The 16,468-nt window shown below is 37.7% G+C and overlaps 1 protein-coding gene and 1 pseudogene across 2 annotated transcripts in view; both read right to left on the bottom strand.

The window, feature by feature from the left end:
* MYBPC1 (myosin binding protein C1) overlaps positions 1 to 16,468 on the bottom strand; it is a 93,853-nt gene that overhangs the window by 23,422 nt on the left and 53,963 nt on the right. For both annotated transcript variants that reach the window (XM_054719408.1, XM_054719407.1), the window contains 7 exons: positions 16,289 to 16,455; positions 13,969 to 14,131; positions 12,814 to 12,920; positions 12,347 to 12,480; positions 3,722 to 3,881; positions 2,302 to 2,406; positions 1,327 to 1,515 (listed from right to left, as the gene is read on the bottom strand). In XM_054719408.1, the coding sequence (XP_054575383.1) occupies positions 1,327 to 1,515; positions 2,302 to 2,406; positions 3,722 to 3,881; positions 12,347 to 12,480; positions 12,814 to 12,920; positions 13,969 to 14,131; positions 16,289 to 16,455 (1,025 nt within the window). The remainder of the gene's footprint in view (positions 1 to 1,326; positions 1,516 to 2,301; positions 2,407 to 3,721; positions 3,882 to 12,346; positions 12,481 to 12,813; positions 12,921 to 13,968; positions 14,132 to 16,288; positions 16,456 to 16,468) is intronic.
* LOC103288961 (UMP-CMP kinase-like) lies at positions 5,527 to 6,175 on the bottom strand (annotated as a pseudogene).

The following is a 16,468-nucleotide window of genomic DNA, read 5'->3' as shown; positions in this document are numbered from 1 at the left end:
GGGCAATTGGACATCCTTAGTGCTGCTGCAGAGGCAGGAGAGGCTCCCGCCACCACCACTACACTCACCAGCCATGAGCCCAGCTTCTGGCTGAGCGGCACTCGCCCTGTGGGAGCGCACTAACCACCAGGGGGCAGCTCCTCATTGAGTGGGATCAGGTCAAAACAGGCTCTCCAACATCCACTGAGGGGTCCCGGATTGCGAGAGGGTGCAGGCCAGGGAGGGATGCGGGAAGTTGGCCAGCCAGGGAGGGACGCGGGAGGTTGGCTCCAGGGCATGTCTGGCCCATCTCATTCAGTCCCGATCAGCCGGACCCCAGCAGCAAGCTAACCTACTGGTCAGAGCATCTGCCCCCTGGTGGTCAGTGCACGTCATAGCGAGCGTTTGAGTGGCCTTAGCATATCATTAGCATATTAGGCTTTGATTGGTTGAATGGATGACAGAACACTTAGCATGTTAGGCTTTTATTATATAGGATTGATTTCAGAGAAGAAGAAAAAGAGAGAGAGATATAGAAACATCAACAATGAGAGAGAATCATTGATCGGCTGCCTCATACATGCCCCATACTGGAGATTGAGCCGACAACCCAGGCATGACCTCCTGGTTCACAGGTCAATGCTTAACCACTGAGCCATGCTGGCTGGGCAACATGGAAATATTTTAAAATGCTGCCACATGTTCCCTCCAATTTGGGAGGTTAGTGTGGAGGCTGGGAGGCCCTAGGAAGTTAGAAAAAAGTCAAAGTTTAGGATCTAATGATCTAGAATATATTTCCCATAACTCTCTAAAGTACAAACTCTTATATTAAGTCTTTCTATTGAAAAAAAAAACTCACTACTATAAAATAGCGAAGGCCTCACCGTCTGTTTCTTTGTCTTTGCTGAACTGATTTTTTTGGTTCAATAGATAACACTTAAGATGTGCTTGTAAAGCAAAGACTAGTTCTGAAGCGTGTTTCATTGAACGGATCTCAATCTGTTTTAGTTACAGTGTTTACACACGGTGCTGGTTTGTACCTTCAGAAGGACAAATGGCGTGTGGTCCTGTGTCAGTGAGTTCAGCAACATGTTTTCAGTGGGAAGCAGAAACTGGAGCCACCCACAGCTCTCATTGGAATTCTGGTCATCAATTCCAGGGCCAACATTAGGAAGACATTCAACTCTACCAAATTTCTTAGTCAGAAACTACTCCTAACCACCTCCAACCTCCTGCTCACCCACCACTCTAAGAAGCTCACAGATTGGCTCCAGTTGGAGGTCAGAAGGAAGCAATCATAATCTGGGGTAATGATTTCCAGGAAAGAACACATCTCTCCTGACTTACCCAAAGGAACGAATGGCTTGGAGGGCATACTGGGCTTGGAGATGCCGATGGCATTGACGGCAAAGATACGGACCTCGTAGGCCACGCCTTCAATCATTTTTTTGGGCTCAAAAGTTGTTTCTTTGCAGAGCTCAAAATTCAGCCTCATCCACCTGGAGCTTTGCTTCTTTTTCCTCTCAATAAAGTATCCTACAGATGACATAAAATAGAAATGCAAGTTTTTTTTCTCCTTGGTCTCCAAAACTATACTTTGTCAGACATTAGAAGTTCTTCAATTTTCCAATATTCTCTGCACTCTAAGTCAAAGAGTCATGTATGTCATTTTTAAACCACCTTATTTCATCAGTTGTTTGAGATGAAAGGAAATACAAGTATTAATAGCATAGGAGAAAGAAAAAATAACAGGACTAGAAAAAAAATTAGAATTGTACTAAGAAGAAAAGAGAAAAATAGATAATAGACATATAGGTCATACCAACTTATAGAGTCGGTATAGTTGAGCAATAGATTTAGTTCTGAGTCCAAACAATATGAAGGGGAAATGACCAGTTTTTTGAGTAAGTAGAAAAGAGTTTTTGTTCCATAGGGAAAGCACATTCTCTAAGTATTTAACTCTAAATTTCCCCATAGACACAATTCTACAAAACTAGACATTTACTTACTAGAATGGTTTAAAGTTAGACTCACAGTGTTTCAATATAATTAAATATTATGTCAAATATAAATGTCAACCAAAAAAGAGAACACACAAGCATACAATATTCATCATGACTATTAAAACCCTTGAATACATACAGAGCATCCTAAAATACAGTATTTCATTTTGAAAGGATACGTAAAGACAGTATAATAAATTTTCCTCTAAATACCAAATTTTTAATGTACTCTGTACTAATTTTTAATGTACTCTGTCTTAATGGGACAGAGGACACCAACTCCAGTGGCAGTTCCACAGACTGACCAGCATGCAGTTACCTAAGATTGGGGACCCTCCATCATAGGCAGGAGGCTCCCAGTTCATGATGCACCAATCATCTCCCACATCTGTCACATTCGGTGCCACTGGAGGATCAGGGATGTCTGTAGCAAACAAAAACATAGAATAAAATAAGAGAGAGAGAGAGTACATGCAAAGAAACATGTTAATTTGAAAATGTGCTTTTTGGTGATGATCATAGAAGCAGTGTTATTTCTGAGAACTTCTGCATGTTTAATGAAATGCACTTAGTAACTAATTTGGGCAAAAACTCATGCTTCATCTGAGATATGAGAAGGTAAGCCAAATAAAAATAAGAATCCTTTAAAGTAGTGTCACAACTTAGATAACAAGCCCCACATGGAACCCAAGACTCTTGTTCTTTACCTTGAGAATAGTAACTAAGAAATGAAATGTCCAATGTGATTTTGTTTTCTTTTTTTAACTACAATGTGAACTTCCAGCAGAACTGAATCCAGGATGGTTTATTGTGAATTTTACAATAGTTGGAAGATTCAAGATGTCCACTGATAAAAATCCAAGTAAAAATGATAAGTCACCATGTCTTGTAAATATAGTTCAGTGCCTGATAAAATGACCTTAGTTTATGGTCAATTTGAAATATGTTTAAGGGACATCTGAAGTGCGATAAAGAGTTCATGAACCTAGGATCGCCATTAATCTGCTAGGCTCATTTCACTTGGATTCAGGCTCAGGAAAAATGTACTTAGATGGTCATCGAAGGACCAAGACAGACTTATTCCTCTATAATGATTGTGATGTGGGAAATTATTTAACATTTGTTTCAGTAACTTTAGAGGACACCAAAAGAGAATATGACTATGAAGAGCTACTGACCACCACCCAGAATGGCTGTCTCAGTTACTCATTCCTGCAGTATATCCTCCATGCCACAAAAAAGAGGAAGGAAAGAAAAAGAGAAGGAAAGAAAAGAAAAGAAGTATCAAAGATAAAGAAAGACAGTGATTTATAATACAGAGCCAAACTGTGTTTCTCTTTGTTGCCTACCCAGAAATGTTGAGAGAATCAAGAGCTGATGATCTAGACATGCCAACTTGTCTTTAGAAGTTTAGTGATCCAGTGGACTTACCACAACTTTATATATACACACACATATATATACATACATATACATACACACACACACACACACACACACACACACACATATATATATATATATATATATATTGATTTCAGAGAGAGGAAGGGAGAGGGAGAGAGAGATTGAAACATCAATGATGAGAAAGAATCATTGATCGGCTGCCCCCTGCACGCCCCCCCATGGGGATCGAGCCCAAAACCCGGCATGTGCCCCTGCCCGGAATCAAACCTGGGACCCTTTAGTCCAGAGGCCAATGCCCTATCCACTGAGCCAAACCAGATAGGGCAACTTACCCACAACTTTAATCTTGATGCTGGCATGTGCTTCTCCAGCTTCATTTTTCAGATTTATGTTGTAAACACCAGAATCATCTCTTTCTGCGACATCGATAACCAGAGTGCTGCTGTCAGGGTAAGATTCCGCCCTTATCCGGCCACTGCCCTCCATGATGGCCTAAGGAGGAAAGAAATAAAATGTGGCATGACCTAGACAACAGCAAGGACTATACTGGAGTGCCGTATAACCTAAGCTGGACAGGGTACTAATGCCTAAAACACACATTCTTAGTTTAATCTTCCATCAACTCTAAGGACAAAGGTATCATCCCGCTGTACACGTGAGAACACTGTAGCCCATGGCCACATGGCTGAGAAGTGGTAGAATTGGGATTTGACTCCAAAGCCCACCAATCACTAATTCACCAAAGAAGAAGTTGGAGGACTAAAAATATGAGTACAGAGTGTTATTCTAGGAGAGAAGTCTCTTTGCATATGAAATTAGAAATAGTTAAATTCATTTCAGAAACTAAACAATGATTTCTTTCAGGTTTTAGAGGTCTTGAAATTTTAAAAATATTGAAAAGGTTTGAAGGTCACAATGCCTATTTTTCATAAAGTTAATTGAGTATTGATTTTTCCCTTCCAAGAGGACACAAGAGAATAAACATCTCATTCCCAAAGTGAGGTTGAGCATTCTATTATGTTTTTTTTTCCTTCTCCTCTTCTTTCTTCTCCACTTCTTTCTTTCCATTTTTCTTAAACCATAATTGAAAGCAGCATTACACTTTTTTCATTTATAAAATATATTTATTATTTTTCTGACCAAAGTGCAGTGATTTTTAAATCTTCTTAAACAAATAACTATGAAAAGAATATTCAAGAAAATAAAATACAAATGGGAAGTTTAACCATTAGATTTCTTATACTTTATACTAAACCTTATATTTAGTCTAGAAAACAAACCCAAAAAAACCAAAAAACAAAAAAACCCCAAACCACTTCACCATAAATCTAGTACATGCATTTCAAGGTTCCAGTGCTGGGAATTTTGTTGAGATCAATTTCATCATTAATAACACTATATAATAGAGCATAAGGAACACATGTGACCCTCAGATTTATATCAGAATAAAACTGACAATTCTGCTAGGCTCTGAGCCCCCAGTGCTCCCATCGCAACCTCTGGAAGCAGACTATGCCCTGTCACATAGTTTTGTAAAGTTGTAGTAAAACTAAAACGTAGCCTAAATTTTCTTACCTTTCTATAGGATATGGTCAATTATTGGATAAATACTAAAACACTTCTAGCAATTCATCTTATGAGTTTGTTTACCAAACTCTTTGTGCAAGAACTAACTACACAAAAAGTTCCTTGGAACTTGGTCCACAAATTCACTGAGCAGGTTGGAAACTTAAAACCTTCAAGAAAAAGAGGAAGTGAGGAATCCCTAACCGTGACACATTGTAATCACTAAAGGGATGTGCACATACTAAAATGTTTTGCTCACAGAAGGCACAAACTATAAAAGGGATATCCTTATCGAATAAAAACAGAGAACTAGCTAATGCTCTTCTCTGTTTTGTGAGCACCACAGCTAAGACAAATTTAGACCCCAATTCACTGTCTACTAGTGACGAAAAAATAAAAATAAAAAAAATTGGAAGATAAAAAATTTAATTTGTCTTATTATATACTTTCTGGCCAGTAATGGTGATGTAATTATGAAAGATTGAAATTGCCTTAAAAAGGGATTGTGATAGCAACTATCAAAGCAATATTCAAGCACGATTTTAAGGATGTTTTCAGGTTTAGTTTAGAGTTAGCCTTCTTTGTCAAAAATCTTCACAACTTCATCAAAAACTTCACCCACAGATTTAGAAGCATCTATTTTCTTGACTTTCCCCATTTCTTCATGTGAGTCAATAACTGGCTTTGTGGACGGAAGATAGGTTTGAATTTTCTTTTCCACGCTCTCTCTGTTGTCACCACTACTCTTTCCCTTCTCAAGACATCCTACAATACAGATCTCATTATCACAATTTAAAAAACAAAAAACAAAACAAAACAGAACAAAAGATACATCTGCCTTCCCATCCATGGTCTTGTTCCAACCTTGAAGGTTGTCTTCAGATCTTGGAATTTATTCTTCTGAGCATCCGCAGCCATTATCTGGTCCATCTCCCTCTTTAACAAACTGGCGATTATCTCGACTGGCACAATCTTTCCATCTTTAATGTACTTTTCAGTGAGTTCACCATACTCTGAATCTGGGTTTTCTTTTTCATCACGAAGAAGCTCTCCTGCAGAAAGGTGTGTGTAGCCAGTTTGCTCGATGACGCAGGCGCACTGGGTCCCTTTGGCAAGAACGAACCGACCAGCAGCTTCATGAGGCCATGAAGCCAGCGGGTCACCAGCGGGAAATGAAGACCCAGGTTTTGCAGCAGCCTGCAGCCGCAGAGGCTCAGCATGCACAGCCAGCATTACATTTTTTTTTATTCCCAGGTTATATCTTCTATATGATAGCGAACAGCCAGTATACAAAGAGGCAAAACAGAGATGATAAAGGTAACTTTAGGTCATCTAAGTAACTTGCCACTAACTATTGTTAGCTCTCTATTGTCTCTGGATTAGAACACATAAATCTTCAATAATAAAAGATTTTGACAACAGTAAGAATACCTGAAATAGTTTTCATAATTTTTGTTTTATAATAGAACAAAATTTTATTATAGTAGCCAAATTCTAATCTTAAGATTATAAAAGATGTTCTGCTTTTTTTCATGTGAAAAGAAAAATATTTATTTAAGGTGGTGTTATATTATCCTCAGTTTTTTATATTTTATTTTGCTTATTATTGTGCTATAATGTGCATAAAGTAAAATTCACACTTTATATATACAGTTCTATGAATTTTGACAAATTTATATGATTCTGTAACCACCACCATAATCAATATACAGATTATTCCTATCACCACCAACAGTGTCCCCATGCAGCCACACACTCACCCCACACTCTGACCCCTCCCCCACCCCTGGCAATCACTGGTCTGTTATCTGATAGTTTTCCCTTTTTAAAATTCCATGTAAATGGAATCAGTGTGTAGCCTTTTGGATCTATCTTCTTTCACTTAGCATGATGCTCTTTCAATTCATCCATGTCTCTGTATGTATTATTAGTACACTAGAGGCCCGATGCATGAAGATTCATGCAAGAATGGGCCTTCCTTCCCCTGGCTGCCGGCAGCACCTTGGCTCTGCCCGGAGCCACCTTTCCGCCTTCGCCCTTTGCACGCTGCCCAGAGAACTGGAGCAGCTGGGGTGATGCGGAATGCCTGCGTTGCAGCCATGGCCGCTTGGCACCTGCATATGCAAATTAACCCACCATCTTTGTTGGGTTAATTTGCATATTCACTCCTGATTGGCTGGTGGGCATCACGAAGGTATGGTCAATTAGCACGTTACTCTTTTATTAGGTAGATTCCTTTTGTCTGTTGAGTAGTCTTTCACTGTATAGTTCGTGTGCAGTTGGTTTATGTATGTACAAACTGTATGTTTGTACAACTGAACTTTTGAGTCATTTCCATGTTTTAACAATTATAAATAAAGCTGCTATAATTATTTATGTATAGGTTTGTGTATGGACCTATGTCTTCATTTCTTTTGGGTAAGTATGTAACAATAGCATTATAGAGTTGTGTAGTTAAGTTCACATTTAACTTTATAAAAAACTACCACACTATTTTCCACTTTCCAAAGTAACCTGAAACACTAATTAAAAAAAATAAATGCACCCCTATATTCACTGCAGCATTATTTACAATAGCTAGATTTGGAAGCAGTTCAAGTGTCCATCAGTAGATGAGGGGATAAAAAAAAGCTGTGGTACATTTACTCAATGGAATACTACTCAGCCGTAAAAATGAAGGAATCTTACCTTCTGCAACAGCATGGATAAAGCTAGAGATTATTATGCTAAGTGAAATAAGCCAGTCAGAGAAAAACATTTACCATATGATTTCACTTATATGTGGAATCTAATGAACAAAATAACTAACAAACAAAATAGAGACAGATTCATGGATACAGAGAACCGACTGACAGCTGTCAGAGGAGATGGGTTTGGGGACTGGGTAAGAAGAATGAAGGAATTAAGCAAATTAAAAAAAGAAAGACTCATGAACACAGACAACAGTATGGTGATTGCCAGAAGAGAAGGGGTTGAGGGGAGGTAGAAGGGGTTAAAGGAGGGATAAATGGTTATGGAAGGAGACTTGGGGTGGTAAACACCCAGTACAATATACAGATATGTATTATAGATTGTCCATCTGAAACCTTTTTATTTTCATTAACCAATGTCTCTCCAATAAATTCAATAAAAAATAAAGTGATTATTTATAGGTAAAAAAAAAAAAAAAAACCCAAACACCCAACTTTCCAAAGTGGACATACCATTTTGTTTTCCCACCAGCAATGAGTTTAATTGTTCCATATTCTTCCCAGCATTTGGCACTGCCAGTTTTTTAAAACATCCTTTTAAAAATACTTTTTTGTCCAGCTTTTTTCACTTAGCATAATTATTTTGAAATTAATCCACATTGTTGCATATATCCTTAATTCATTCTTTTTTATTGCTGACTAACATTCCATTGTGTGACTATCCTAGAACTTGTTTATTCATTCACCTGTTGGTGGACAATTGCATTGTTTTCAGCTTTCCGATAATACAAATTAGGCTACGGTAGCATTTGTTCTAGTGGAATTTTTGTACATTAGATTTTCTACAACTATGATTATGTCACATGAAAATAAATGCAGTTCTACTTCTTCTTTCCAATATGATTACCTTTTATTTCTTTTTCTTTCCTGATTGCCCTGGCTAGAACCTCCAGTACAGTGTTGAAGACAAATGGTGAGGGTAGACATCTATCTCTCTTTTGTTCCTGATCTTAGGGGCAAAGCATTCACTCTTTCAGCATTTACTTAATGATAGTAATAGGATTACCATGGATGTCTTTTATCTTGTTGAGAAAGTTCCTTTCACTTCCTAGTTTGCTGAGAGATATTAGAAAAGGATGTTGGATTTTGTCAAATGTTTTTGTGTCTATTGAGATGATTAAACTTTTTCCCCTTAGTTTATTAACATGGTAAATTATATTAATTGATTTTCAAGTGTTAAACAACCTTTGCATTCTTGGGATAAACTCTACTTTGTCATAATGTAGTATTCCTTTTATATATATATCTTTGGATTCAATTTGCTAAATTTCATATAGAACTTTTTCATCTATGTTCATGAGTGATATTGGTTTGTAGTTTCTTATAATGTTTTTTTGTTTTTTTTCTGGTTTTGCTATAAGAGTAACACTGGCATTCAAGAGTGAATTGAGAAATACTCTTCTCTCTTCTCCAATTTTCTGGAAGAGTTTGTGCAGAATTTGTATTATTTCTTTATTAAATGTTTGGTAGAACTCTCTATAAAGCTATCTAGACTTGGGATTTTCTTTGTGACAAGTTTTTAACTACAAATTCTGTTTCTTTTATAGATAGAAGGCGATTCAGTACTGATTTAGCAGCCTTTCACAAATTCTGATATGTGGTGTGTTCATAAATATGTTCTAATTTTATTTATGATTACTTTTTTAATTTATGAGTTCTTCAGAAAAATGTTCCTTGGTTTCCAACTATTTGGAAAATTTCCAGATAACTTTCTGTTATTGCTTTCTAATTAATTCCATTGTAGTCAGAGAACATAGCTTGCATAACTTGAATCCTTTAACATTACTGAGACTTTTTTATGGTTTATCTTGGTAAATTTCCCATGTGCTTATTAACATAATGCCCATTCTGCTTTTTCAATGGAGTGTCCTATAAATGTCAATTAGTTCAAGATGGTTGATAGTGTTCTATGAATCTTCTGTATACTTAATGATTGCCTGTCTTCTTGTTCTATGAACTATTGAGAGAAGAATATTGAAATCTCTAATTTATATATTTATATGAGAGGCCCGATGCACGAAATTCGTGCAAGAGTAGGCCTTCGCAACCCTGGCTGCTTTGGCCCTTGCGGCACCGGCTGCCCCCGCCCTTGCAACATCAGCTGCCTCGTGGCCCTGACTGTGTCATGGCCCCATGGCCTTGACCCCTGCCCACTGGTCGTTCCGTAAGGTTGTTCCAGAAGGTCATTCAGGAGGTCTTTCTGCCATCTGGTCTAATTAGCATATTAGCTCTTTATTATATATAATATTTCTCTTTATATTCAATTTTATATCTTGCTTTTCCCCCCTATTGGTCCCATCTGTTCTTCATGCTTCTTTCCTGCCTTACTTTTGAATTAATAAATGTTTTGGTGATTGCATTTTATGTCCTTTGTTGGATTATTAGCTATAAACCATTTATTATTTTAGTAGGTCCTTTAGGGTTTATAGTATACATCCTTAACTTTTCATGGTCTACCTTCAATGATATCATAATAGTTCATGTATACCAAATAAAAGAAACTTACAATAACATACTTCCATTTTATTCCTACTGATCCTTACTTCCATTTCTCCCCACTTGACCTTACGTTTTTATTGTCATAAATTTTACTTACACCTATGATATAAGCCACACAGTGCATTGTTATTATTTTTCAGTCAATTATCTTTTTAAGAGATTTAAATATTGAAAAACTTCTTATATGTTTATCTATTAAATGTAGTTACCATTCCTGATGCTCTTTGTTCCTTTGTGAAAATGTTTCATCTAATATCCTTTTCCTTCTAAGTTAAGGACGTCTTTTAGCATCTCTTATAGTTCAGGTTTGCTGCTGATGATTTTTTTTAGATTTTATATATCTGAAAATCATTTTATTTTGCCTTCATTTCTGAAAAGTATTTTTGTCGAGTATGGAATTCTAGGTTGACAGTCTTTTTCTTTAAAGATGTTGCTCCACTGTATTCTCACTTGCCTTGCTTCCAGAGAAATCTGAAGTCATCCTTGCCTATGTTCCTGTGTATTGAATGTGACTTTTTTCTCTTTTTTTTTTTTAAGTTTATTTCCTACTCACAAGCTTAGAGCAATTTAATTATGATGAGTCTTGGAGCCATTTTCTTAATGCTCCTTGTGCTTGGTTTTTATTGAGCTTCTTGTATCTGCATTTATAATTTTTGCCAAATTTGGAAACATTTTGACTATTTTTTCTTTAAACAGTTTTCTGACCCCCTTTCAAGACTCCAATTGCACTGCTTGAAGTTGTTCCATGGCTCAATGATACTTTTTTTTTTCCTCTAGAAAATAGAAAGGAGGAAATACTCTCCAGCTCTTTGATGATGATGAAGAAGAAGAATAAATTAGTTTATGGTTTACTCCAAAATTGGACAGTCCAGAGAGTTCGCATATAACCTGTCCCTACATATGCACAACCTCTCCCACTATTAACACCCCATGTCAGAGTAGCACATTTGTTACAGTAACACATTATTATCACTTAAAGTCCATAGTTTACATTAGGGTTCACTCTTGGTGTTGTACATTCTATGGGTTTTGACAAATCTATCATGATACATATCCAAAATTATAGAATCATATGGAGTAGTTTTGCTGCCCATAAGACATCCTATATAATAAAAGCCTAATATGCTAAGTGTACGGTCATCCGGTTGGCCATTCAACCAATCAAAGCATAATATGCTAGTTATATGCTAAGGCCGCTCAAGTGGTCACTATGATGTGCACTGACCACCAGTCAAGCAGTCAACCAGTCACTATGATGTGCACTGACCATCAGGGGGCAGATGCTCCATCTGGTAGGTTAGCTTGCTGCTGGGGTCCGGCCAATCAGGACTGAGCAAGACGGGCTGGACACGCCCTATAGCCGTCCCTCGGTCCCTCCCCGGTTGGCCAACCTCCCGCGTCCCTCCCTGGCCCCAATCCTGCACTGGTGGGGTCCCTCGGCCTGGTCTGTGCCCTCTCATAATCTGGGCTGAGGGACCCTCCCCAGTGCACAAATTTTATGCACTGGGCCTCTAGTTTTATATAAGAATCCATAGGGTTATATATGAGCTGATACTAGTCTACCACTACAACCTTATTATTCTCTCCCTCACTCTACCCCAGTCACACTGGCTTTCTTTTTATTCTTCCAACACATCAAGTTCATTCTCTCCTTTTATCCCTTGCACTTGCATTGACTTCACCTGAAAATCTTTCTCCTTTGATCTTCACATAATGGGTTCCTTGTTGTCATTCAAAGAGGCTTTTGTCATTCACCACACAGTCACTTGCTAATTATATTAGCCTATTTTTGTTTAATTTTCATAGCACTTATTACTATGCAAAATAATTTTATCCATATACTTATTTAAATAATTCATTTCCTCTTTCTCCTTCATCCCCTTTCCTCACATTCATTAGAATGAAATATAGAATCTTGTTCACTGAACACAAAAACATGCCAGGTCACATAGAAGGTAGTCACATATATGAAAGGTAAATGAATGATTATTACATTTGCCTGAGAATCAGTGATCTTTATAAAAAAAATTTACATTGTTGCTGTACCCCTGTACATTTATTTGCTTCTTCTTTCATCTAACTAATGGAGGTCAGGAAGTGGGGTGGACAGTGTGTGTGTGTGTGTGTGTGTGTAGAACAAACCTTATCTGCTCGGCTCCAAATAACTTTAGGAGGAGGTTCTCCACTGATGGGAATCTCAAGACGAAGCTTGTTCCCTGCAATTACTGTTACTGTATTGTCAGCATCAAGACCATCCAGGTTGATTTTAGGAGGATCTGGAATATTAAACATGGCCTTTGTTATCAGACAGTCATTCCCATGTAAATATCTGGGCTAGTACTTGGCTAGTGCTAAACATTGGTAGTAATCAATATTTTATCTGGTCAAAAAGAATGTAAGAGGAGTCAGTATAGATGGTACTGGCACCTTTCAAAACTACTTCATAGTAAGATTTCTTAAGAATCAACCATATGGTTAGTCATTAATAATAGTTCATGTATTTTTTTTTCTTTGAACATCACATAGTTTTGAATATGTTACAATTCCAAGGTATGCAACAACAAAAATCAAAGAACAGGATTCTGCAAAGGTTACTTTTATCTACTCACCAATAACATGAACTTTGGCAGACAAAGTCTCAGGGTAGTCATCTGGTGTGAATACATAATCACCTTCATCCTCAATGAGAGCATTGTCTATCACTAATTTGTGGATTCTAAGGAAACAAGAAAACCATATTTCTAAGAATTTGCAAAGATTTAGATTGTATATGACCCAAATTGAGGAGAAACCTGGCTTTTATCTGATTAACTTGTTTAGTGCAGCTTGGAGAGAGAGAGAATAATGTGAAGTCTTAATTTTCCTATGTATTGGTCCATATTAAATACCTATTTTAGACTATATGGAGTTATATCCTCAAATACAACTTACTTATTAAGCAAGAATCTCTCTCTTTTTTTTTATCTCATAGCATTAAAAAGGCTAAAAGAAAATATCTCACTGATACCATACTTTAAGATTCAAGGTTGACAGTCTTTTTCTTTAAAGATGTTGCTCCACTGTATTCCAGTGTATTTTAAAAGGCTAAAAGAAAATATCTCACTAATACCATACTTTAAGATTCTAGGTTGACAGTCTTTTTCTTTAAAGATGTTGCTCCATCTTTAATCTTGACTTTGGCTTTATATACTAAAACTAAGAGTAATACTTCTTAACTTTATTGAGGTCATGAGCCAGTGAAAATCTGATAGCCACTATGGATCTTCTTGCTGGAGAAAACAAGTATTTTTGTACACACAGAATTTGCTAACAATTTCAGAGGATTTATGAGGACCCTTAAAGTTCATTCATGATATTGTTAGGATCCATGGATCCAAGTTTGAGAACCCATGCCATATATATAAATATATATATATTTTTTGCTAGATTCTAGGATATTATGCCCTCACCCCCAAAGGGACAGTTAATCCAATTTGACCAGTTCCTCAATTAGAATTCAGTATCATTCCTCTAACGTCATGTTTAGCTAGAAAGAATCAGTCAGTGGGTTTTGAATAGACAAAGCACCATATTGTAAGGTGCAGATCCAGGATTACAGGTAGGACATGATGTATAACAGAGAAATCATTTGCTCCTGCTATTCGGCAGCAATGAATCAGAAATAGATTCTTTCCCTTGGAGGGCTCTTCAAACATTCTTGCCAAGAAGGGGAGAAAGTAAAGATGGAGACCAGCCTTCACTTCAGGATTGCCTAGCTTGCTTACCTTCCTTTGTGTACAACCTTTACGCGGTCACTCTCCTGAACAGGTAGCCCATTTTTAGTCCATTTTCCTGTAATGTTTTCAGAGACTTCACACTTCAAGCAGATTTCTTTTCCAAGTTTTGCAGTCTGATCAGTTAGAGGTGTCAATATCTTCAGAGGCTTCACTACAAAAATAATAGACAATTATCAGTGCCAAACCCAATCCAGACAGGCAAACATGGTGTCATTTTACAATGGTATGGCCAGTTTTGCTATTAAGGATTGCTTTGAAAATGAGAATTTGTTCCTATGCAATTAATATATTAAGGGGGCAATTGTAGCATGACACAAATTTCATGTTTGATTGCGTACAATTTCTTTTTTATTTTTTTTATTTATTTATTTTTAATTTCTTTATTGATTAAGGTGTCACATATTTGTCCTCATCCCCCCATTCCCATCCCACACCCCTCCCCACGGATGCCCCAACCCCCCTGTTGAACTTAACCGTTGGATAGGCTCATATGCATGCACACAAGTCCTTTGGTTGATCTCTCCCCCCTCCTCCCAACCTCCCCTATCCTCCCTCTGAGGCCCGATAGTCTGCTCGATGCCTCCTTGTTTCTGGTTCTGTTCTTGTTCCTCAGTCTATGTTGTTCATCATTTCCCCTAGATGAGCGAGATCATATGTCACTAGATATATACTTATAAGAACTGAATGTGAGACGGGCAATAATAGTTATGCTGACAGGCAAATGAATCAGTCTGTAGTGAGTTTCTTTCTGGACCAACAGTTCTTTTGAGACCCAATTTCAATGTCCACCAGTTCCTTATGTGTACATGTCAGCACTGACCCCTCAGCTCTGGATGGTGGACAAATGGTGGTAACGGAGGTCCGACTCCCTCTGGTTTGGTCTCGGCCGGACCCAGGGGCACGGCTTCACCCGGACTAAGGGGCACGTGGCCTCACCCAGACCCAAGGGGCGCGTGGCCTCACCCGGGCCCGGGACCCAGCCTCACCCGGATGGATCCAGGGGCACACGGCCTCACCCGGTTGATTGCGTACAATTTCATTCGTGACAAAGATTAGGTGAATTCAAAAAACTGCACCCAGCTGAGCTGAGCCAGGTAGGACTATACAAAACACCCCCCACATACCCACACACACATCTACCAGCTACCTCAGTTCACCCCTGTGATATGAGCCACATCCATGCACAACTAAGATTACCACTACCCAATAGCTCACAAGCTGCAACACTTTTGACACCACTTCCATAAGCAAATGTCAGTTCCTTTTTAAGGTAAAGTACCATATACATTGTTCTATTTATTAACCACTTAACATGTGTAAAACTGTGCTAATATTTTTGTTGGGTTCTTATTGGGTTTTTGTAAGATGTGTTGCTGACAAAAATTTTGAGTGTTGTGCCCATAACCCCATATCCCCCCCTTGTCCTTTGGTTTTTATTTCATGACTTTGGATAGCACAGTGATTTTCAGAAATGCATATGTTGCATTATAATAGAACTGACTGTACCTGCTTTAAATGGATACAAATATCAGATAAGGATCTGCCTATGGTTAAAAACAAAACAAAACCCTTTTTATGATATTAAACTAAAATGGCCACTACTCCAGGAAACATAGGAGTGTATTGAAATTACTTTTGAATAATTTGGTGACCATATGAATTGCAACTGGACTAAGAAAGCAGTAAGGAAGTAGGATTTCTGCTCTGTGTGTATTATCAATCTTCTTGGGAGATCTGCTATTTTAATTTTCATAGCTAACTGAAAGGGACAGACTGCCATTGAGAACTAATAGTGGGTATTTGGGGGAAGTACATTAATTCTCTCATGCCTCTGAAGCATATTAGCAAATTAGCTCTTTAGTATTCTCAACTGAGGCCTATTAGTTGAGTACCTCTCATCTCAAATGTAACTGCATAATGTTGAATGTTTATTTAATGAATAGATAGCAAGTTCGCCTATGGATTAAGCAAACATGATCAAGAGTTGATATCATGTCTAGCTATTAACCATCTATTATGTGATTTGGAGATGAAAATATTTCTTAACCATGGGTAACTTTTCTGGCAGGTGGTTTTTATCCTTCCCTCTCAATATGGGTGTTCTACTATGAACTTGAATAGTTGGTTCTTTTCTTGGAGGCCCTGGTTGATAGGACATAGACACATAGCTAGAATGGGATTTAACTTTACATATTTAAAATTGCCACAGGTAGAAAGCAAATAGATGGAGACTTTTCTACAATGAAATTAGCAAATGCAATACCACTGGTAAGCCAACAAGGAAGACACCCAAGGAAGTCTTACTTACAGCCAACAGTAAGTTTAGCGGATGACTGTCCTCCTGTTGTCATTGCAGAATATTCTGCACTATCAGCCTTGGTTGCTCCTTCTATGATCAAAGTGTGTTTTTTGCCCTCAATTTTAACTTTGTATCTTGATTTTGGACCAGGGATGATCTCTTCACCATTCTTAAACCTGGGTTAAAATA

This window comes from Eptesicus fuscus, chromosome 7 (genome assembly GCF_027574615.1).
Source record: "Eptesicus fuscus isolate TK198812 chromosome 7, DD_ASM_mEF_20220401, whole genome shotgun sequence".
NCBI lineage: Eukaryota > Metazoa > Chordata > Mammalia > Chiroptera > Vespertilionidae > Eptesicus > Eptesicus fuscus.
Note: the sequence above shows the minus strand (reverse complement) of the source record. Positions and strands in the feature narration are given on the sequence as shown.